The sequence below is a fragment of the Haliotis cracherodii genome, unplaced genomic scaffold (genome assembly GCF_022045235.1).
Source record: "Haliotis cracherodii isolate W230 unplaced genomic scaffold, xgHalCrac1.p SCAF_26, whole genome shotgun sequence".
NCBI lineage: Eukaryota > Metazoa > Mollusca > Gastropoda > Lepetellida > Haliotidae > Haliotis > Haliotis cracherodii.
In genome coordinates, this window is record NW_027266282.1 from 4,763,091 (window position 1) to 4,787,389 (window position 24,299).

The 24,299-nt window shown below is 41.9% G+C and overlaps 3 protein-coding genes across 3 annotated transcripts; all 3 read right to left on the bottom strand.

The window, feature by feature from the left end:
* On the bottom strand, nt 1-7,995 carry LOC139472991 (alpha-N-acetylgalactosaminidase-like). Its single transcript, XM_071255489.1, has 7 exons — nt 7,841-7,995; nt 5,114-5,288; nt 3,901-4,075; nt 3,013-3,098; nt 1,843-2,007; nt 949-1,146; nt 1-522 (listed from the first exon to the last, which is right to left on the bottom strand). Exons 1-7 carry the CDS (start codon nt 7,993-7,995, stop codon nt 265-267), a joined length of 1,212 nt encoding a protein of 403 aa, XP_071111590.1. The 3' UTR covers nt 1-264.
* Nucleotides 7,996-8,309: 314 nt separating this feature from the next.
* LOC139472944 (mucin-22-like) lies at nt 8,310-10,529 on the bottom strand. The gene is made up of 2 exons (XM_071255418.1): nt 10,514-10,529; nt 8,310-9,712 (listed from the first exon to the last, which is right to left on the bottom strand). The coding sequence occupies exons 1-2, from the start codon at nt 10,527-10,529 to the stop codon at nt 8,310-8,312; spliced, it is 1,419 nt and encodes a 472-aa protein (XP_071111519.1).
* Nucleotides 10,530-12,578: 2,049 nt separating this feature from the next.
* On the bottom strand, nt 12,579-23,146 carry LOC139472990 (alpha-N-acetylgalactosaminidase-like). Its single transcript, XM_071255488.1, has 7 exons — nt 22,989-23,146; nt 20,453-20,627; nt 19,739-19,913; nt 19,174-19,259; nt 18,534-18,698; nt 17,621-17,818; nt 12,579-12,864 (listed from the first exon to the last, which is right to left on the bottom strand). The coding sequence occupies exons 1-7, from the start codon at nt 23,144-23,146 to the stop codon at nt 12,607-12,609; spliced, it is 1,215 nt and encodes a 404-aa protein (XP_071111589.1). The 3' UTR covers nt 12,579-12,606.
* Nucleotides 23,147-24,299: the final 1,153 nt, after the last annotated feature.

Below are 24,299 nucleotides of genomic sequence, written 5' to 3' on the forward strand. Positions count from 1 at the left end.
TTTAGCTGGCAAATGTTTATGATTGTACACGTGCAATATCTAGACACATATCAAGTTGCAATTCTCCCATAACACATTAATGTACTATTGACACAACCACACTGCCGCCAATAGTCGATAACGACAGAAGCTCGACAGTTTCAGGTAATGAGGCGTATATTGTGAAGACTTATGTATACAATTTCAGATTACCGAATGTGATTCTTAGGTTGTATTAAATTTTAGAATGTAACCAAACATTTTATAAATTGTACGTCATGCGTATTAAAGAGGCATTGCCTGGACCAGCACAATCCCCGTAGGGTTGACAGTCACATTGAACTGACCGCTCGGCTTATAGAAGCCTAAAATGACGCTACGGAAAACGTCAATAACATGATAGCCATTCTGATTGGTCAGTGTGATGTCCGCTAGGGCCAGGGACATGCGCGTTGGTGTTCCAGCTGAGTTCGGATTGAAGAAAGCTACTGCATAGCTTCCGGGTTTGACCAAAGGTTTCACCCAGACCTGCACGTTTTGAATCTGCAATGAACGGAGAAAATACATGGTCTTTCGCGTACGCATTCGTGAGGACAGACAAATGCAAATTCACAGGCACAGACACATGCACAGACACGGGCACAGACATACAGACATAGGTACGTATATGTAAATTATGTACACACGAAGATCCAGGCACGTGTTGGGACACACAATAAATGGATCGCGTGTCTTCTCGATGAAGACAATATTTGAGATAGCAGTCATATTTAACCGATTAGAGTGTATCTCACTTCTTACATATTAAGATAAGAAGGAATTTCACTTTCCTGCACTTTTATAATCACAATTATTTCAAATTAATGTGCCAGTCTCATAGTGAATTAATCATAAGTGTAGTGAGTGAATATGTTTTTTATTTACATGGAAACAGACGTGTTCCGTTGGTTTATTTTCCAAACAGCTCACCTCCTTTATCATCTTAGCTCCCTTTACGAGTGGGTCCTGGTTGATGGCAATGACGCCCTTGTTCTGTAGAATGGACTTGGCCTGTGGTCTCATGGTCCTCAGATCAGCGGATATGTAGAGTGGGGCGGCAAACATCGCCCACATCCCGAACTGAACCTTCTCCTGGTCATAACTCAGACTGAAGTCCCCGATCATCAGCTGTGACAGGGATATTCACTTGAGACAACATAAACTATCGAAAACAAGCGTCAGTGTCTATTTGTTACACTATGTGCGAGTTTCGGAGGAAGTGGTAATTTCCCCCCAAAATAGGGAATATACCATAACACTTCTGTCGATGCAAAGCAACAATAGAATATTCAATATTCAAAAGTTATTGGGACAATTCTAAATGCATATACTAGGTCAAAAATGCAACTTGGAGGTTGTCAGGAAACGTTCTTCTGATATTGAACACGAAGCAATCATTGGCCCAAGCTGATTTTCTTAGGATATACATATGGTGAAAAATTCATCTCGGGTCAAGGACTTGCTCACATATGTACTTAGAATTTCTCTTGATGTTCGGAAAATCAACCTTTTCGGTCGTTTAACCACAACCATTGTATTTGAACATGTCAGTCCGCAAGAGTAAGACTTCAAAAGAAGAGGCTAATTTCAGACATGTTCGAATGTAGAGACATATCCATTATTTGAACGTTCTCTTGCAACTGCTAAATTTGACTTTCCAAGTGGGCCCTAAATGACCCATGTCCAAAATCGTCCTTTCGAAACATAATTTTGAAACCTAAAAAAGGAAGAAAAAAACTTGCCATAAAAAGAAATATGTTAAAGAGACAAAAGGGAAGAGGGAGAAGAGAGAAACCAATCCTTTTGTATGTTCTCCCCTATTACCTCATCTGGATCGTTGATGGACCCTGGACCGGATACGGAGATGAAATCCCCGGCGTTTTCGGCATAGTGTTGGATAACGCCGAGGACGGAGATCCAGCTGTCCTGTATGTCGTTGAAGGTCCTCCAGCTGTTGCAGTACTCGCTGTTGCGGGTGTAGTGGGAGTGCTGGAAAAACGCAGTACCATGGGCGTTGGACGAGTAAAACTAGGATTCCAAAGGTACTGATTCTAGCGAAATATGCTTTCGCGGAATACGGCATGCGGATGTGGAATGCGTTTTGTGCGAATCGATATTACGGTTTGCTAAACATTTTATCGCACAACTTTGTCAAACATAAACAGAGCAATACCTATGCCGTTGAATAAATGTGTGTGACATGTTATCTGTATTCACATTTCCCATGATGTTGCTCATACTTTGCTGTGTATTGTGTATCTTCCGATAGAGGGGCGGTCAGGTAGCCCAGTGGTTAAAGCGTTCGCTCTTCACGCTTAATACCCGGGTTCGATTCCCGACATGGGTACAATTTGTCCATTCCTGGTGTCCCCCGCATTGATATTGCTGGAATATTGCTAAAAGCGGCGTAAAACCAAAACTCACTCACTCTTCTCAGAGACTTTTTGGTTAGTTCGCTTATCTGGGGCCACGTTTTTAGGTGGGATATACCTCTCTGTTTGCGGCTCTTTCCCTGTGCGGTTCGTAGGCGGGTGGGGCGCTTGATCTGCTTTGCGGCAGCCGAATGAGAAAGCGCAGCCGCGTCCGGACGAATGGAATCGTATGATGAATTTTTGTTTACCGTATTCCGCGTACTCTTGCCGCAAAGGAATCCGTACCTATAGATTCTTGGATTTAAGACTTAAGCTCACTGTTGTCCTCTACATTAGTAATATACTCTCTTAGTCAAGGTCGAGTTTTCTGTCAAAATGTCTTGTCAGACATCATTGGGATAATTTGTTTTTAAGCCATTAAAATCATAGGTTTTGTGTCTGATTTGATTTAACAACCAGAATCCAGTATTTTCCAACATGATGCCTGCCGACAATGACTGAGAAAGAAGTCGTTTCAATAAAGATGCCCTTCCGATGTGATGTGGCCGTCGATTCAGTTGTTTAAATCAGAGGGTATTATTATGGTTTGTCATCCGATGGTAGAATTTGTAGATATACATGCCTGGGTCTGATTTCCACTCCACCATTCACACGTGAAGAGGATAGGTCTGCCAGTCGCGTTCAGACTTTGACTCATTAAGGGGAAATCTACAACATACAATGCCATGAAAAAAGACTAAAATAGATTTAATACTACCTAGGGCTCCGTTCCACAAAGCGAACGTAGCGCTACGACTGTCGTAAGCTAATGTTAAAGTATGGGAGTTACGATCACCTTAGCGCTACGATCGCTTCGTGGAACGGGGCCCAGTCACTGATCAAACGATGTCTCCTAAATGTACCTACTGAAAACAGAAAACACCCCTTGATGATAAATCCAGGTTTTCGGTGTTATGCAGGTCTTATGCTAATTGAGGGGCGGTCGGGTAGCCTAGTGGTTAAAGCGTTCGCTCGTCACGCCGAATACCCGGGTTCGATTCCCGACATGGGTACAATGTGTGAAGCCCATTCCCGGTGTCCCCCGCCGTGATATTGCTTGAATATTGCTAAAAAAAAGCGGCATAAAACCAAACTCACTCACTCACTCACTCACTCTTATGCTAATTAAGCTGCCGGGCAAAAGAAAGTATACACCAATGTTTGGTGTTGGCTCTAAACGAAACAAACAAGAAATGCTTATTCGATGGTGATGTATTTGATACTGGTTGCATAGTTTAGTTTTGAACCTAAAGTTTGTAGTGTTTCGGCGACTGTTTTCAGTTTGGTAAAATTAATTTTAAGTGTACACTTTAATTTGCCTGGCAGTTTAGTAGAAAGATTCTGCGTGTTTTCAAACACAACACATAAAGTAAACGCCATCTCCAGTGTTATAATTTTACAATACAAAATTTCATGATGCTGTTAAATGCATTATTCAAAGTTAAATCAAAATCGGTTTCTGCTATCTTACGTATTGCCGAGCGGTTTGTGTCTGTGTTACAGCCATCAAACTTGAGCAAGTCTAGTTCCCATTTTGCAAATGTCTCGGCGTCTTGCTTAGTGTAGTCCTGACTCCCAGGGTACCCTGCGCAGGTCTTGGTACCAACATCTTCATAGATGCCCAGCTTTAGCCCAAGGGAATGTACCTGTGAAGAGTAAGTCAAAGATCTCATATAATTACCACTACACTGCCACACATCTCTTCGTTTGATGAAGGGTGAGGAAACAGAGCGGTATTGAACTGTTGGGGTCTGTAATACAAAGGGTGTCATACGTGTAACAATCAGTAATATGGTACCCCAATACTTCATTTTTCTTTTAGAACTTGATTTGTTCATCGAATGTTCACTTGTTAAACGATTAGTGAAACATTGAAGTCATTGTAACAAATGTCATATGTGGGTAACACAGATTCTCGTACTCTTTTGGGTTGAGTCAACAAAAAAAGTACGAGAATCTGTACTTTACTCAGAACGCGTTATTCCCAAAATAACATTTGTTACATTTGACCATTTTCTACATGGCATTCTGTGCTCATTGAAGTGATTTATCTTACATGTACAGATATTGGAAAATCTTCATTGTGACCATAGATCATACGTCCTATCATTTTGAGGACACTGTTGGCCCAGTCGTTGAAGGCGCCGGAGTTTGCTGTCGAGAATTGCGTCACTTTAGAAACCTATGATCGTGGGTTTCACCATATTGGTGAACGTCAAACGACTTGCATCACTTCGGGTTTTCCTCCCATATTAGGCTGCCAGTAATATTACTAAAATACGATTCGCTCACTGACCGGCTTGATATAAAGAAAATACATTCAGGAGTAGAAAAGGCATGGAAGTTCCAGTCATAGTTTGCGTACAGTTTGTACGAAACCCACAAGCCGTGTCATCACTTACAGAGACATTTGTCAGTAAAATATGGATCACGACTTATACCCTGAATGACGATTCAGGATATCTGATTTATTCACATTTGGACTTCATCACGGCTTCATCACAGCGAGTGGGCTTTAATGGGAGAAGTCTGCATAAAGTTTTATATTAAGCATGTAGACGTTTACCATTTTGTTGAAACCCGTGAGCAGTGCCAGGAACCAGTATCATAATCTGAGAATTCGAAACAGCAATGACTACTACTTGATACAAATGTCAGATCTCGGACTTCATGTAAACCCTTACATATCGAGAGAGACCTAGAATTCCACTGGGGAACCTCTCTGGATCTGCCACGAGGTTACCATCAGCGTCCCGGGACTTTGAGGGCCAGCAGTCGTCGATGCCGATGTATTCGTAGCCGACGTCGCGGTAGCCCTCCTCCGCAATAACATCTGCCATCGTCATGAACAACCTCTCGCTAGAATTTAATATGTAACAGTAAATAATGATTTGAGATGAGTAGTATGATCTATGTCAGTATCACAGTAATAATGTATCATTCGCGTATGTGAGAAGAATGATCTTCCTTAAAAACAGGTTTTCTTATTATATGTTTTTTTAATTTATTTTTTATTATTATTTTTTCCAAATAGTTTGATTTCTTTCTGTGTCGGGGCGGTCGGGTAGCCTAATTGTTCAAGCGTTCGCTTTCACGCGGCGTAAAACCATATTCACTCACTCACTCTTTCTGTGCCAGGTCGAAAACGATCAAGGCCAGAGGAGTTGACAGTGTGGTGATCACCCGTCCTTGGACCTTCTGGTTTGTTATGGGTTCAAAGGTAACACAGGCTACGTTCAGACCTTGATATACAATGACGACCTCCTTACTAAACCTGTCATGCCAGCTATCTGTCAGTAGTGGGGCAGATCAGTGAAGATAACCGGGAAGGTGCAAGACACATATCCTCAAGTGTTATTTGTCGAAAGTGTCATGGATTGTATCCAAGAGACCACCAGAACTTTTACGTGCTACTTTTATCATTGTTGAATTTATATTAATTTTCATGAAATCTCTCAAAAGTATACTACAAAAAAATAAGGACCACCCAATGTTTTTGATATTACTATAGTTAATTTGTCATTCCATGACAGAGTAGTATACATTGTACCTTTCAAATGACTATTTCAGACATGAGATTGTGTCTTCCTGAAAGGAGAGATATATCTCACAGTGTTTGTGTGGTTCCGAGGAGGTGCTGCGTTCATTGTGTAGTTGTTGATTTATTGTTGTGGGTTGATGCCGATGTTGTCCTTCATCCCCAAAACCTATTCTACTGGTTGATAGCGCGATCTGTTGTACTAGATGTTAAAACGACATATTGTTCTGGATGCTAAAACGACCAATTGTACTAGATGTTAATACGACCGATGTTAACACGACCTATTGTACTAGATGTTAATACGACCGTTGTTAACACGACCTATTGTACTGAATGTTAATACGGCCTATTGTACTGCATGTTAACACCACCTATTGTACTGGATGTTAATATGACCTATTGTACTGGGTGTTAATACGATCTATTGTACTGGGTGTTAATACGATCTATTGTACTGGATGTTAACACCACCTATTGTACTGAATGTTAATACGATCTATTGTACTGAATGTTAACACCACCTATTGTACTGGGTGTTAATACGATCTATTGTACTGGATGTTAATATGACCTATTGTACTGGATGTTAATACGACCTATTGTACTGGGTGTTAATACGATCTATGGTACTGGATGTTAATACGACCTATTCTACTGGATGTTTATACGATCTATTGTACTGGATGTTAATACGACCTTTTGTACTAGATGTTAATACGACCTATTGTACTGGATGTTAATATGACCTATTGTACTGGATGTTAATACGACCTATTCTACTGGATGTTTATACGATCTATTGTACTGGATGTTAACACGACCTATTGTACTGGATGTTAATACGACCTATTGTACTGGATGTTAACACGATTTATTGTACTAGATGTTAATACGACCTATTCTACTGGATGTTAACACGACCTTTTGTACTGAATGTTAATACGACCTTTTGTACTGGATGTTGACACGACCTATTTTACAAGTTGATAGCACGGCTCTTTGTTCAGACTGATACCTCCGCCTATTGTCAGCCTTCACATTGAAACGGGGATGATACCACTATCAATTACATCCATCTTTAAGCCACGGTCGGAATCAATCATGATACATCTAGGTAGACAGGTACCTGCCTTTTGAGCTACTCTTTCCCATTTATACCCCTGAACATTACACAATCAATCGCCCGTAAGTCGGGAAGATTTAGTGGTTTAAATAGAAATCGCCCCACTTTGAAGGTACAACAAATGTATGCCTAACCAAAAACGATTTTGAAGGTAACTTATCAGTGCAAGTTGCAACTCTCTGCAACTTACTGAGCCCCAATACCTCAAAGATGTCGAACAAAAGATTACTGTACAATATTATTAGAGTGAGGAACACCAAAACACAAGTGCCCTTGCAAACACCTTGCAAATCAAATGTTTCTTTCTGAGGAAAAAACTTATATTTAATGGACATGTAATATTTTCGTTGAAAGAAACTCTGTCTAATTTCATCCATTTGGACATAATGAAATGTAGGCATCCGTTACAAACTACATGGGAAAAATCACATGAAGAGGTATTCTCCCAAAATAAACCACACTACGTTCATGTTTTCTAATAAAAGCAACAAAACCATTTTCATAGTCATAAGAAATCTCTACTAAAATCAGAATCCCTTGTACGATTCCGATTTAATCATGAGCATGTGTTTATGAATCACTATTAAATAGTGCTGATACCAGGTGAGCGTATCATGCCCCACCAGTGGCACTGGGCAGAAACACATGCAAAGGCAAGTTAATTGTTTACCGTGAACATATGATATAAGTCAACATAAGGCATAGTATTGGACATGTACATCAGTTTTGATGTTAAAGCAGACATACCTGATACAGTTAGCCGGGTCATTGACGCAGTCCGTGTTACACCGGAACCTCTCCCAGTTCAGGAAGCCCATGGGCGGGGTCAGGGCGAGGCCATTGTTCAAGGCCCGGGACACCCCAAGGACAGCCAGCAACACAAGCAGACCAAGACCTGTCATCTTGATACGGTTTGTAGTCAGAATGATGCTGGTGCATGTTCTGCTGAGAACTGCACTGCGTTATCTCCTTCACCTTGGCCATGCAGGTAACGTCAGGAGACATACCTACACGATAATACCTATATGTACCTGAACCTGCATTGTAACCGTTGTGTTTACAGCAGTGGCCTGCTGATACGCCTTTTCACTCACTTCGTCCTTGCACCATGGTCATAGCCTCACTGTCACTGTAACATTGCCATAGTCTGACAGTCTGACTGTAACATTGCCATAGTCTGACAGTCTCACTGTAACATTGCCATAGTCTGACAGTGTCAATGTAACATTGCTATAGTCTGACTGTAACATTGCCATAGCCTGACTGTCACTGTAACATTGCCATACTCTGACAGTCTCAGTGTATCATTGCCATAGTCTGACAGTGTCACTCTAACATTGCCATAGTCTGACAGTGTCACTCTAACATTGCTATAGTCTGACAGTGTCACTGTAACATTGCCATAGTCTGACTGTATCACTGTAACTTTGCCATAGTCTGACAGTGTCACTCTAACATTGCCATAGTCTGACAGTGTCACTCTAACATTGCCATAGTCTGACAGTGTCACTCTAACATTGCCATAGTCTGACAGTGTCACTCTAACATTGCCATAGTCTGACTGTATCACTGTAACTTTGCCATAGTCTGACAGTGTCACTCTAACATTGCCACAGTCTGACAGTGTCACTCTAACAATGCCATAGTCTGACAGAGTCACTGTAACATTGCCATAGTCTGACAGTGTCACTGTAACATTGCCATAGTCTGACAGTGTCAATGTAACATTGCCATAGTCTGACAGTGTCACTCTAACATTGCCATAGTCTGACAGTGTCACTGTAACATTGCCATAGTCTGACAGTGTCACTGTAACATTGCCATAGTCTGACAGTGTCAATGTAACATTGCCATAGTCTGACAGTGTCACTCTAACATTGCCATAGTCTGACAGTGTCAATGTAACATTGCCATAGTCTGACTGTATCACTGTAACATTACCATAGTCTGACAGTGTCACTCTAACATTGCCATAGTCTGACAGTGTCACTGTAACATTACCATAGTCTGACAGTGTCACTGTAACATTGCCATAGTCTGAAAGTGTCACTGCAACATTGCCATAGTCTGACAGTCTCACTGTAACATTGCCATAGTCTGACAGAGTCACTGTAACATTGCCATACTCTGACAGTGTCACTGTAACATTGCCATAGTCTGACAGTGTCACTGTAACATTGCCATAGTCTGACAGTGTCACTGTAACATTGCCATAGTCTGACAGAGTCACTGTAACATTACCATAGTCTGAAAGTGTCACTGTAACATTGCCATAGTCTGACAGTGTCACTGTAACATTACCATAGTCTGAAAGTGGCACTGTAACATTGCCATAGTCTGACAGTCTGACTGTAACATTGCCATAGTCTGAAAGTGTCACTGTAACATTGCCATAGTCTGACAGTCTCACTGTAACATTGCCATAGTCTGACAGTGTCACTGTAACATTACCATAGTCTGAAAGTGTCACTGTAACATTGCCATAGTCTGACAGTCTGACTGTAACATTGCCATAGCCTGAAAGTGTCACTGTAACATTGCCATAGTCTGACAGTCTGACTGTAACATTGCCATAGTCTGAAAGTGTCACTGTAACATTGCCATAGTCTGACAGAGTCACTGTAACATTGCCATAGTCACACACTCTTATTGCTACATGATCACAGCCTCACACAATCCCTGCTACATTATCAGAGCCTAACACAATCACTGCTACATGATCACAGCCCCACACAATCCCTGCTACATTATCACAGCCTCACTAAATCCCCGCTACATTATCACAGCCTCACACTGTCCCTGCTACATTATCAGAGCCTAACACAATCCCCGCTACATAACACAGCCTCACACAATCACCGCTACATTATCACAGCCTCACACTATCACTGCTACATTATCACAGACCCACACAGTCCGCACAACATTATCACAGCCTCACACAGTCCCTGCTACATTATCACAGCCTCAAACGATCCCCGCTACATAACACAGCCTCACACAATCACCGCTACATTATCACAGCCTCACACTATCCCTGCTACATTATCACAGCCCCACACAGTCCGCACAACATTATCACAGCCTCACACAGTCCCCACAACATTATCACAGCTTCACACAATCCCTGCTACATTATCACAGCCCCACACAATCCCTGCTACGTTATCACAGCTCCACACAATCCCTGCTACATTATCACAGCCTCACACAATCCCCGCTACATTATCACAGCTTCACACTGTCCCTGCTACATTATCACAGCCTCACACAATCCCCGCTACATTCTCACAGCCCCACACAATCCCTGCTACATTATCACAGCCTCACACAATCCCCGCTACATTATCACAGCCTCACACTGTCCCTGCTACATTATCACAGCCTCACACAATCCCCACGACATTATCATAGCCTCACACTGCCCCCGCTGCATTATCACAGCATCACACTATTCCTGCTACATTATTACAGCCCCACACAATCCCTGCTACATTATCACAGCATAAGACAATCCCTGCAACATTATCACAGCCTCACACTATCCCTGCTACATTATCACAGCCTCACACTATTCCCGCTACATTATCACAGCCTCAAACAATCCCTGCTACATTATCATAGCCTCACACTGCCCCCGCTGCATTATCACAGCATCACACTGTCCCTGCTACATTATCACAGCCTCACACAATCCCCGCTACATTACCACAGCCTCACACAATCACTGCTACATTATCACAGCCTCACACAATCCCCGCTACATTATCACAGCCCCACACAATCCTTGCTGCATTATCACAGCCCCACACAATCCCTGCTACATTATCACAGCCTCACACAACCCCTGCTACATTACCACAGCCTCACACAATCACTGCTACATTATCACAGCCTCACACAATCCTCGCTGCATTATCACAGCCTCGCACAATCCCCGCTACATTATCACAGCCTCACACTGTCCCTGCTACATTATCAGAGCCTAACACAATCCCCGCTACATAACACAGCCTCACACAATCACCGCTACATTATCACAGCCTCACACTATCACTGCTACATTATCACAGACCCACACAGTCCGCACAACATTATCACAGCCTCACACAGTCCCTGCTACATTATCACAGCCTCAAACGATCCCCGCTACATAACACAGCCTCACACAATCACCGCTACATTATCACAGCCTCACACTATCCCTGCTACATTATCACAGCCCCACACAGTCCGCACAACATTATCACAGCCTCACACAGTCCCCACAACATTATCACAGCTTCACACAATCCCTGCTACATTATCACAGCCCCACACAATCCCTGCTACGTTATCACAGCTCCACACAATCCCTGCTACATTATCACAGCCTCACACAATCCCCGCTACATTATCACAGCTTCACACTGTCCCTGCTACATTATCACAGCCTCACACAATCCCCGCTACATTCTCACAGCCCCACACAATCCCTGCTACATTATCACAGCCTCACACAATCCCCGCTACATTATCACAGCCTCACACTGTCCCTGCTACATTATCACAGCCTCACACAATCCCCACGACATTATCATAGCCTCACACTGCCCCCGCTGCATTATCACAGCATCACACTATTCCTGCTACATTATTACAGCCCCACACAATCCCTGCTACATTATCACAGCATAAGACAATCCCTGCAACATTATCACAGCCTCACACTATCCCTGCTACATTATCACAGCCTCACACTATTCCCGCTACATTATCACAGCCTCAAACAATCCCTGCTACATTATCATAGCCTCACACTGCCCCCGCTGCATTATCACAGCATCACACTGTCCCTGCTACATTATCACAGCCTCACACAATCCCCGCTACATTACCACAGCCTCACACAATCACTGCTACATTATCACAGCCTCACACAATCCCCGCTACATTATCACAGCCCCACACAATCCTTGCTGCATTATCACAGCCCCACACAATCCCTGCTACATTATCACAGCCTCACACAACCCCTGCTACATTACCACAGCCTCACACAATCACTGCTACATTATCACAGCCTCACACAATCCTCGCTGCATTATCACAGCCTCGCACAATCACCGCTACATTATCACAGCCTCACACTGTCCCTGATAAATTATGAAAAGCCTCACATTGTAGTTAAAACATGACAGCTAGCAGTTTAAATGTTTGATTTATTTGTTTACACTACAAAAAACAATCTTGGCACATACAATATTCAGACAGAGAGTGTTTATGGTTGCAGCATCGAGGTAGCTGAATGGGCTACACTTAACCACTCTGCTGTTACCAGTCGATCACGACAGAAAGTTGATAGTATCGGGTGTATATTTTGAACCCTAATGTTTACCATTTCAAATTACAAGGTTTTATCAAATTTTAAAAGGTAACTAAACATTCCACATCTTCGTGTTGCACTCAGTCATTATTTGTGTACAAATGAACTTTAAACATCGGTGAGATAATATGTTTTTTAGGTAGGCATATCAAAGAGGCATAGCCTTGACCAGCACAATTCCCGTAGGGTTGACAGTCACATTGAACTGACCGCTCGGCTTGTACATGCCCATACTGACGTCATCAAAAACGTTAGTAACGTTATAGCCATTCTGATTGGTCAGTGTGATGTCCGCTAGGGTCAGGGACATGCGTGTTGGTGTTCCATCAGAGTTCGGGTTGAAGAAAGCTACTGCATAACTTCCGGGTTTGACCAAAGGTTTCACCCAGACCTGCACATTTTGAATCTGCAATGGTGGAAGAAATACATTGACAATGACATTCGTATGCGCATTCGTGCGGACAGACACATGCACAGACACAGGCACAGACACAAAATAACACATGGAAATAATAATAAAAACGATAATAATCTGGCGTTAAAGACGTTGTATACAATAGTTCGTGCGTACCTCAGTTCACGCCGTTGCCCGCGAGTTTACCTTGACGAATTACCTCCCTTTACGCGCCCTGTCTTCCACAAATTCCATGGCACCGTTTTGATAGCTCAATAACTCCTCATGCATATGGACAGATTGGATAGAAATTCGATGATGTGTTCTCTCGAATTTGGAGGGTGACATCTTCTGATGACTCTTGTTATGTATAGGATAAAACACGTCCGAGGGTTGTTATTATATTCAAAACCCACATCCGCAGGGATTTTCCGGGGAAAAGGGTTTTTAATATCACAACAACCCGAGGGGAAGTGTTTTATCTTACTTATAATCCTATTTTGAACCTTTAAACAACATTTTTTATGTTTCGAACATACTTTCCATGAACCTTAGGAAACGGGCGTAAAATATCTGTTCCTGGCGTACGGATCTTGAAAAGGACATTCTAAAACCGGCTAATCAACATCGCAGTAGCCTTGTGGTACACTCACTGGGCTACAGGTATGAAGGTTGCGAGTTCGGTCCTCGGGAATATAACGTAAAACACTTGTCATTTTATTTTACATTTCATTACATGTTACAATTTGAACGGAAGTTATATTAAGAAAATACCCAGTACATTATATAAAATCCCAGGGAGATTACAATGTCCCTGTTTATGAGATTTAACCCGACTGGAGAACAATAGGATGACGTCACCGGAGGTTTATAACATATTGTAAACATTGTGTATCATGCATTTGTTAAAATTATTATTGTGTTTTTAACAAGTGTCGAAGCATACAACCATCAAAAGATGTATTTTAACATGGTATTTAAATGGGGGCGGTCGGGTAGCCTAGTGGTTAAAGTGTTTACTCGTCACGCCGAAGACCCTGGTACGATTCCCAACAATGTGTGAAGCCCATTTCTGGTGTCCCCCGCCGTGATATTGCTGGAATATTGCTAAAAGCAGCGTGAAATCCATTCTCAGTCACTCACTGATATTTAAATGCTAAGATGTATTTCGTTTTGCAACGAAAATGTGATTAGTTCAAGCAATAAAATGACATGTTTATTGCAAGTACAAATTGATTTGTCAATCCTTTGTGAAGTTTTCATAATATGCCAAATATGGCATTTTTGTAAATGAAGTTATTGAAACAATTAAGCTGCTGCTCTTTGCAGATGATGTTGTCCTACTTGCAGACTCCGTGATAGAATTGCAAAGAAAATTAGATATATTAGAATTATTTTGCAAAAAATGGGCAATGGAGGTAAATATGGAAAAATCAAATATTATTGTTTTCAGAAACGGGGGGTATCTAAAAAAAGTGGAAAAATGGTTTTATAAATCTATGGAAATGCAAGCAACTTCACATTATAAATACCTGGGCATTATATTTTCTTCCAGGTTAATCTGGTCTAAAGCTTGTGAGACTGTTTCATTACAAGCTAGAAAGTCATGTTTTCCGTTATTTCAACTTATGAAAACTTATCCAGATATATCTTTGAAGACAATTGTTGCTTTGTTTGATTCAAAAATTGCACCCATTCTATATTATGGCAGTGAAATTTGGGGATATACATACAGAGGATCTATAGAAAGAGTACAAAGTTTATATTTTAAAAGATTTTTGAAACTGGGAAAACAAGCGTCTTCAAGTGCCGTTTTGGGCGAAGTTGGCCGTTATAACCTATGTATAAATTATTTTAGCAGGTGTCTAAAATATTGGTGTAGACTTATTCGTATGAATCCGAAGCGTTACCGCTATGCCTGTTATAAAATGTTACAGTCACACGATGCGATTGGGGCTTTGAACTGGGTTTCACATGTCAGGATGTTGTTATTTCAAACAGGTTTTGGTTATGTCTGGATTGCTCAGGATTGTGGAAACACGAAGGGTTTCATAACTATGTTTAAACAGAGATGTGTAGATATGGAGATACAGAAATGGTTTCAAAAGATTACCAGCTCACATTTCCTGTCACATTATAATTCATACAAGTCATTACTAGCGCCAGAGATGTATATCACATCGGGTGTTTTAGATAAAGACTTGATCTGTGTATTAGCTAAGTTCCGCACTCTTTCGCATAGTTTGAAAATACAAAAACTGCGTTATAGTAAAAATAATGCGAAAACAAATGTTGATCAGCTGATGCTATACTGTGACCAGTGTGATGAATTAGTTGTAGAGGACGAATACCATTTTGTACTAGTCTGTTCATACTATAAGCAAAGTAGAAACACATTTATTCCACAGTATTACCATAAACATCCTTCTCGTCAAAAATTAATTGAACTAATGTCCTCTACAACACATTCAACAATCAAAGGTCTTGCTTTGTACCTAAAGAGAAATTTGAAAAACACAAGAAACAAACAAACATAATTATGTAGTATGTATTACGTCACATATTATGGAAACATTGTAAATCAACTGTGTGAGATCCACTAATAAGTTAGATATAAATGTATTGTACTCTGGGCCACGAGGCCTCCAATACTGAAATAAAGAATCAAAGTATGAATCCATGACAGTTCTGGTGCTGGAAAACACCTTGTGGTAACTGGTGGTAAACAACGACATGTCCGTTCATGATTGTGGAAACCTGCAACATGTACCTTTGCTATCCTTCCCAAAAGTGACCCGATAAGTAATAACAAATAACTGTTCCAATGCATCTCTGAATTTTCAGATTCAGCGGGTAAAAACGTGTGTAGTTCCTACACATTATTTTATACATTTTATACTCATTTTATTCTCCTCCCTGAATTTCTAAAATATTCTTTCTTTCTGTTTTTTTTTGTACGAGAAGCATAGATACTTATGATGAATTAATTGTTATTAATGGATAAACAGAAAGCATTGTAGAACATCAAACCTGTCTATTATGTTATATCTAAACAATACTCAATGACAAGCATAATATGGGATTGATTATATCTAGATAATGAGTTGTCTCCCTTTTCAGGTATCAGGATTGACACCCCTAGCATTCTTTGGGCAGGCACATATTCAATATTTTGCGTTTAGACCTACAGATTTTTTTATCTAAATTTATGTTGGTGGATATTGTACGTTATACTGAAAAATGGTGACTCTGTAGTGGGTTTTGATCTTCTAAATAATTATTTACATGAGTACCCGAGCCACATTTAATATGTTGCTATTTTCCCTCGATTGTTTCTATTTTTGGTCCTTCTTTCACCATACTTGTATGTAGTTAACAAACGTAAATAGTAATAAATACTACAAAGTAAGTTTAATTACACTATTAGGTTAATGTGTTTCAAGGAGTCAGCTTAAGCAATGTTTTATAGTGGTGGTATATCATGTCATTTGAGGCCTATCCCACTATACGTGGGTGCCCCCTACAACAAAATATTGACAGTAGCGGGTGACCTTCCTTGGTGAACACTACCAAGCTGACTGTCGTTCATTTCCCGATGAACGTCAGTATGTCACGTGATTACGTTGCCAATCGCGCGGAGACATACAGAACTACTTCAGGGGAATTCCTCAATATCTAAAAACAACTTTGAAAACAATTAGGGAAATTTGAAAACCGACATCGATTTAGGCTATGAATGATGCATGCAGGCTTTGAAGTCAGACAGATCATGTGTAGGTCGGGTCACCGAAATGAAGCGTCCATTCGAAGCTATAACAGAGAATGCTCGAGCTACGAAAAGAAATTACCGATCTCCACACTATCGTGCCTCAGTAAATCCAACCGCGCCGCCTCAAGCGGTAATCCCCGTCATTGGCAGCCGTAGTATGACTCAAACACACACCAAAGGTTCACAGAACGTTAATATGCATCCATATTCAGCATGAGCCGGGTCTGGATTTCTTTCCAATTCCATCGCTAACTTTACTGGTTGCAACTTGTATTTCAAGCGAATGAAAGCCGCCATTTTCTGCCGTTTGTAAAACCAAGGGATGTCACTCAAAATGGAATGTTTGGGGCGGATGACATCACGACGTCACGACTCACTGCGTTGACATAGTTCGCTTTCAAAAATTAAAGTTTGATGTTTAATGGAATGTTTTGTCACGATTTATGTATCTGTCAATATAAGGATTGAAGTTGTATTTGTTGACGTTCATCAGATGATGAAGACTGTACCTCACGTGAGCAAATTTACCATGAAGCGCTTCGCGCATCATGAAAATTGCTCATGTAAGGCATTGTCTTCATCAGCTGATGAACGTCAACAAATACAACTTCAATCCTTAAATATATCATGGAATATTTTTTACTATTATTCGGTACAAGTATACTACACGCTCTCTTCATGTTACATCTCAGAGCGTTGTAGTTGGTTTCACTTATTGTGTCCAACGTTTTTAAACGGCTTACGGTAAATTCATGACATAACTACGTCTTTGCTGCCCTCGGTATTATATGGGTACTGGAAAAAGCCGAGAGGTCTAAGGAGGGAAGGGGTAATTTCACATACAGATAAGGGGAATGAGTTTCCATGCTGTGTTCTTTTCAAGCTTGGAATCTTTCTTCCATTGATATGTGTACCATACTTCATGCATATGACGACTGATGAAAATTTCGATTTTTTTTAAAACAAACTATTCACTAATGTTCGTTTGGTAAGCCTCACCTCTTTTATCATATTAGCTCCCTTTACGAGTGGGTCCTGGTTGATGGCAATGACGCCCCTGTTCTGTAGAATGGACTTGGCCTGTGGTCTCATGGTCCTCAGATCAGCGGATATGTAGAGTGGGGCGGCAAACATCGCCCACATCCCGAACTGAGTCTTCTCTTGGTCATAACTCAGACTGAAGTCCCCGATAATCAGCTGAAACACGACAAGTCGTCAGTCAAAATCTGACCATTCATATGTCCAGACCGAATGAAACGGACTCCTATTGCTCTTTTAAAATCTTTTTTGTTGCAATGCTATTTTGATGTTATAGCGACTTCTCCAATAGCTGTAGTGAAGAAGGAGCAGGGCGAGTGACAGGAAAATGTAGAGTCGAAGGGAGGAAGAGTGCAATGAAAGAAGAGAGGGCATCAACAGGCATAAACCTAAGGAAAAACCAACAGAGAGAAAACAGTGATATAGTCAAAGAGGAAAGAAAGAGCGTGTGAGCATGAAGCAGGACGAAGAAGAGTGAACGAGAACGTGAGAGGGAAAATGACAGTGTGGGAAGAAGTAGGAATATACAAAGAAAAAACTAGATGAAGGTGAAAAGTGATAGAGCAAAAGGGATCGGAAAGGTACGGAGGGAGAATAGAAGAGAACGAGAGTTACATGCACAGAAGGAGTGAGTGAGTCAGTATGATTTTACGCCCGTTTTAGCAATATTCCAGCAATGTCACGGCGGGGAACACCAAAAATTGGCTTCACACATTGTACCCATGTCGGGAATCGAACTCGGGTCTTCGGCGTGACGAGCGAAGGCTTTAACCACTGGGCTACCCGACCGCCCCTTCACAGAAGGTGACGGGACAGGTGAAAAAAAGTTGAAGTACAAAGGTTAGAGTCAGTGAAAGGGAAGCAATACAATTACCTCATCTGGATCGTTGATGGACCCTGGACCGGATACTGAAATGAAATCCCCGGCGTTTTTGGCATAGTGTTGGATGATGCCGAGGACGGAGATCCAGCTGTCCTGTATGTCGTCGAAGGTCCTCCAGCTGTTGCAGTACTCGCTGTTGCGGGTGTAGTGGGAGTGCTGGAAAAATGCACTCCACTTGTTGAATGGCCGCATATAGTAATACAGCAAAAAGCAACACGACATTAATGATATACAGCGAATGGGTTTCAACGCCGCTTTGATGTATTTGGAAAGCTCAAACTGATGTAGGTCTAACTTTGGCGCACGGGTATGGTGCTGACAAACCAAGAAGTACGATCAGAACGAACCGGGATTTGAACCCACGAAAATGTTGAACAGGATATTATTTATGTTTCAGTCATGGATAACAAGTCGAATTCACCATTTTTTCTCCTTTTGGATATTGTGGTAACCGCAACTGCGTATTATAACTGCAATCTATATTTCAAAATGCCTGCCGACACTGACTGAGAAAGAAGTCGTTTCAATAAAGATGCCCTTCCGCTGTGATGCGGCCGTCGATTCAGTTGTTTAAATCAGAGGGTATTATTATGGTTTGTCATCCGATGGTAGAATTTGTAGATATACATGCCTGGGTCTGATCTCCACTCCACCATTCACACGTGAAGAGGATAGGTCTGCCAGTCGCGTTCAGACTTTGGCTCATTAAGGGGAAATCTAAAGCATATGGTAACACACAAAAGACATAAGGAATATTCCTGGTTATTTTGTGGAGGCATTCTTTGTCCTAAAAATTTCCAAGTACCAAAAGCATAAAATCGAATAAAACAGTCGCAAAATCATTTGGATACACAATAGATTGTAATAAATTATTATCAGTATTTAGCTGTGGTGTAGAAGTATTTTTTTGTATCAAAACTACCGAGGCCAACATGTTTTCAACAATGATATACTGTGACGTCATTACACATTACGTCACAATTGATGTTTACAACGCTTAGACGTGGATGACGTCGGGCTGAAATACGACATTAAACTGACCTGCCATCACAAAAATATTGTTCACCACACATATTGACACCGTACGTGTTTTCGTTTCACAAGACACAACACATGACCTGAAGAAATTTTCTACAACAGATAAGATGTAGTAAGAATTAAACGTTTGTTCAAGACAGGTAAATGCTATATCTTACGTATTGCCGAGCGGTTTGTGTCTGTGTTACAGCCATCAAACTTGAGCAAATCTAGTTCCCATTTTGCAAATGTCTCGGCGTCTTGCTTAGTGTAGTCCTGACTCCCAGGGTACCCTGCGCAGGTCTTGGTACCAACGTCTTCATAGATGCCCAGCTTTAGCCCACGGGAATGTACCTGAGAAGAGAATTTTATCGTCGTCAAGAGGCGTGTAGCTTTATGTTAATAATAATATTACTATTCTTAGTCCACTGAATGCAAAGTTTGGGACAGAAGGAAAAATGGGACCAGAATTAATAATTTCATTAAACAGAATAAACTGTTCCAAACTAATGGAAAAAAGTTTTACATACAGTTTAGAGCAATGGATCATTGAGCGCTCGATTTTCGTTCCCAGTTCCCAGGATGTATGGGTAATGGAGACACCTCATTAGCTACATGTGCTTCAGTGTGGGACGGGACTAGAAACCAAAAGGAGCAAGCTGCCGAATGTGGCCACCCATCAAACTACTCTTATCCACCATCTTCGCCTGATTTGTGGCCTGTGCGTCGTGCAAAAGACCACGTGTCATCACATTTTTCTGGGATACTCTTGGATCATGATTTGTTTTTCTCTGATAAGATTAGAAAAAACAACATTCAAGTAGATCCTGAACCTGGTGTGCAGTATTTGAGACTTGTGGAACTCCAATATTGATCATGAATTATTTTCTTACATATCGAGAGAGACCTAGGATTCCATTAGGGAACCTCTCTGGATCTGCCACGAGGTTACCATCAGCGTCCCGGGATTTGGAGGGCCAGCAGTCGTCGATGCCGATGTATTCGTAGCCGAGCTCGCGGTAGCCCTCCTCCGCAATAATGTCTGCCATCTTCATGAACAACTTCTCGCTGAAATTTAATATGTAAGTATGATGAGTTATGCTGGATTCTATAGAACACGTATTAATGACAAAACACAACCCTCACACATTTCGCACCCTGCTCCACTCACACATCTCCTACCACACCCCACTTTCACTCATCGCCGCTCCCACACCCCACTTTCACTCATCGCCACTCACACACCCCACTTTCACTCATCGCCACTCCCACACCCCACTTTCACTCATCGCCACTCCCACACCCCACTTTCACTCATCGCCACTCCCACACCCCACTTTCACTCATCGCCACTCACACACCCCACTTTCACTCATCGCCTCTCCCACACCCCACTTTCACTCATCGCCACTCCCACACCCCACTTTCACTCATCGCCACTCCCACACCCCACTTTCACTCATCGCCCCTCCCACAACCCACTTTCACTCATCGCCACTCCCACACCCCACTTTCACTCATCGCCACTCCCACACCCCACTTTCACTCATCGCCACTCCCACACCCCACTTTCACTCATCGCCACTCCCACACCCCACTTTCACTCATCGCCACTCCCACACCCCACTTTCACTCATCGCCACTCCCACATCCCACTTTCACTCATCGCCACTCCCACACCCCACTTTCACTCATCGCACATCCCACACCCCACTTTCACTCATCGCACATCCCACATCCCACTTTCACTCATCGCCCATCCCACACCCCACTTTCACTCATCGCCACTCCCACACCCCACTTTCACTCATCGCCACTCCCACACCCCACTTTCACTCATCGCCACTCCCACACCCCACTTTCACTCATTGACACTCCCACACCCCACTTTCACTCATTGCCACGATCATGGTTGTTTGTCACTATGGTGGAACCCGCGATCATGGTTGTTTGTCACCATGGTGGAACCCACGATCATGGTTGTTTGTCACTATGGTGGAACCCACGATCATGGTTGTTTGTCACTATGGTGGAACCCGCGATCATAGTTGTTTGTCGCTATGGTGGAACCAACGACCATGGTTGTTTGTCGACATGGTGGAACCAACGACCATGGTTGTTTGTCACCATGGTGGAACCAACGACCATGGTTGTTTGTCGCTATGGTGGAACCTACGATCATGGTTGTTTGTCACTGTGGTGGAACCCACGATCATGGTTGTTTGTCACTACGGTGGAACCCGTGATCGTGGTTGTTTGTCACTACGGTGGAACCCGTGATCATGGTTGTTTGTCACTACGGTGGAACCCGTGATCGTGGTTGTTTGTCACTATGGTGGAACCCACAATCATGGTTGTTTGTCACTACGGTGGAACCCGTGATCGTGGTTGTTTGTCACTACGGTGGAACCCGTGATCATGGTTGTTTGTCACTATGGTGGAACCCACAATCATGATTGTTTGTCAACATGGTGGAACCCACAATCATGGTTGTTTGTCACTACGGTGGAACCTACGATCGTGGTTGTTTGTCAACACGGTGTAACCCACGATCGTGGTTGTTTGTCAACATGGTGGAACCCACGATCATGGTTGTTTGTCTCTATGGTGGAACCTACGATCATGGTTGTTTGTCTCTATGGTGGAACCTACGATCATCTTTGTATTGACTGATCACGGATCCTACACATACACTTATCATGACCTTTAACATCCATGAAGATAAACCAGATAAATATACAGTGCTACGTGTGTGCATTCCATCATAGGACTGTGATAGGCTGGTATCATGGGCAAAAGGTCATGATACATCAAGCCTCCCATCTGATTAGAATTATTTCGTTTCGAATCGTTCGTCGTCGACAAACGTAAACATTTCTCATTTTCAAAACCTCTTCGGAATGACTTTTAATAGTGTATGGATAATTGGTCTTAAGTGTATCCTTCGCTATTCTTAAAGGCATCTTGCCACCGCTTGCCACTAGATACTGGAAGATGGAATAAACCTCCGTTGAATGAACGTTTATATAAATTGTGTTATAGTTATAACTTTGGAGATAGATTCCACTTTGTTTTCGATGACCAAAGGGAAATGTACATTCCAAAATGCTATTCATAATTATCAAATATGTTACAATTCCAGCAATTATTTAACATAGTAAATATGTATATTTCTTTACATTATAATAAAAATGGTAAAACATCCCGGTTAACCCCTGTCTACATCTATGTAAATTACTGTTTGTACCTCATATGCCGATGTACTCGGCCTGAGAGAAATAAAGGGATGTTCTGTTCTGTTTTGTCAATGCAAGAATTTCTCCTTAAGAACTTCCAGAATGAAAGTTATTGTTTTCATTCTTCCAAAGGTCTCCTCAGTAACCACAAGGAACGTTGATTCAGTTTCAGGTATCTAGTTACAAAACATACCTGATACAGTTATCCGGGTCATTGACGCAGTCCGTGTTACACCGGAACCTCTCCCAATTCAGGAAACCCATGGGCGGGGTCAGGGCGAGGCCATTGTACAAGGCCCGGGACACCCCAAGGACAGCCGCCAGCAATACAAGCAGACCAAGACCTGCCATCTCCACCAGATGTAAGAATGGGTCAACGACCACTACCCGTCGTTTATAAGCTGTAGAAACTTCACAGATAAACGTATCAGGAGAGATAGGTTAATATTCGTGACCTCCAGGGCCCCGGTATGGAGTCGCTTGATATCTTGTGAATAGTATTGGCTGTGGAAAAGAATTTGGTATGACAGACGTTGTGTGAAACAGGCTGATAAACTATAGCCATGTTTCGAATTTCCGAGTTTGATTAAATCCATCTTCGATTTCGAATGTGTGAAACGTCATTGGAAAAGACGAAGCTGTTAAATGGACGAAACGACAACACGTATTCATAATATAGTCGGAATAGTACAATAGAGTCTTCTTTTAGAAGACACTTGGATGAGCAAAGGTGCCCGAATTTGTTGAATCAAGGTACTCGAATTGAATCAGTCGTCAAGATGCCTGAATAGGATGAGTCAGTTTGCCCAAATTGAATGAGTCAAGGTGCCCGAATTGGATGAGTCAAGGTGCCTGTATTTGATGAGTCAAGGTGCCTGAATTAGATGAGTGAAGATGCCTAATTGGATGAGTAAAGGTGCCTGTGTTTGATGAGTCAAGGTGCCCGAATTGGATGAGTCAAAATGCCCGAACTAGTTGTGTGAATGTTCCCTAATTGGATGAGTAAAGGTGCCGTTCCCATAGAGAAACTGCTACTCCATTTTGGGAGTTCTACATTTTCGTGGATACCAGCTAGTAACACTGCTTCCCAAAGTATATTCTGATTCCAGTCACTGTTAGGTATATATATGGTAGCTCATGGAAACATTCTCGTCAAGATATGGCTGAAATACTCCCGATGTGACGTTAAATATTAACTCATTCACACATGGAAACATTGTCATAAGAATTGGTACATTGTGTATACTTAGTTTATGCCTATTAATTAAGTATTCCAGATCATAATTCCCTTCCAATTATAGAATAAGCTGTACTAACTAAACATGTAACTCTGCTTGACAAAGAGTTAAATACATTGAAATACTTTTGAATTATAATAATGCATCTCTGAATAAATATTCATCAAGGCATCTCACAGACTTTAAGGTCGTGATTCACAAATTGCACGCGCATGTTCATGCACGGCGCACAATGTAGATGTTTGCGTGTTTTTTGGGAACATGGT

Excerpts from the sequence above, each read along its gene's own strand:
- LOC139472991 (XM_071255489.1), bottom strand. The coding sequence starts at position 7,995 with ATGACAGGTCTTGGTCTGCTTGTGTTGCTGGCTGTCCTTGGGGTGTCC. Across the intron at positions 5,289-7,840 it reads GACCCGGCTAACTGTATCAG|CGAGAGGTTGTTCATGACGA; the intron begins GTATGTCTGCTT and ends ATTAAATTCTAG. Across the intron at positions 1,147-1,842 it reads CCATCAACGATCCAGATGAG|CTGATGATCGGGGACTTCAG; the intron begins GTAATAGGGGAG and ends TCCCTGTCACAG.
- LOC139472990 (XM_071255488.1), bottom strand. The coding sequence starts at position 23,146 with ATGGCAGGTCTTGGTCTGCTTGTATTGCTGGCGGCTGTCCTTGGGGTG. Across the intron at positions 18,699-19,173 it reads GGAGTGGAGATCAGACCCAG|CACTCCCACTACACCCGCAA; the intron begins GCATGTATATCT and ends GCATTTTTCCAG. Across the intron at positions 12,865-17,620 it reads GAGCTAATATGATAAAAGAG|ATTCAAAATGTGCAGGTCTG; the intron begins GTGAGGCTTACC and ends CCACCATTGCAG.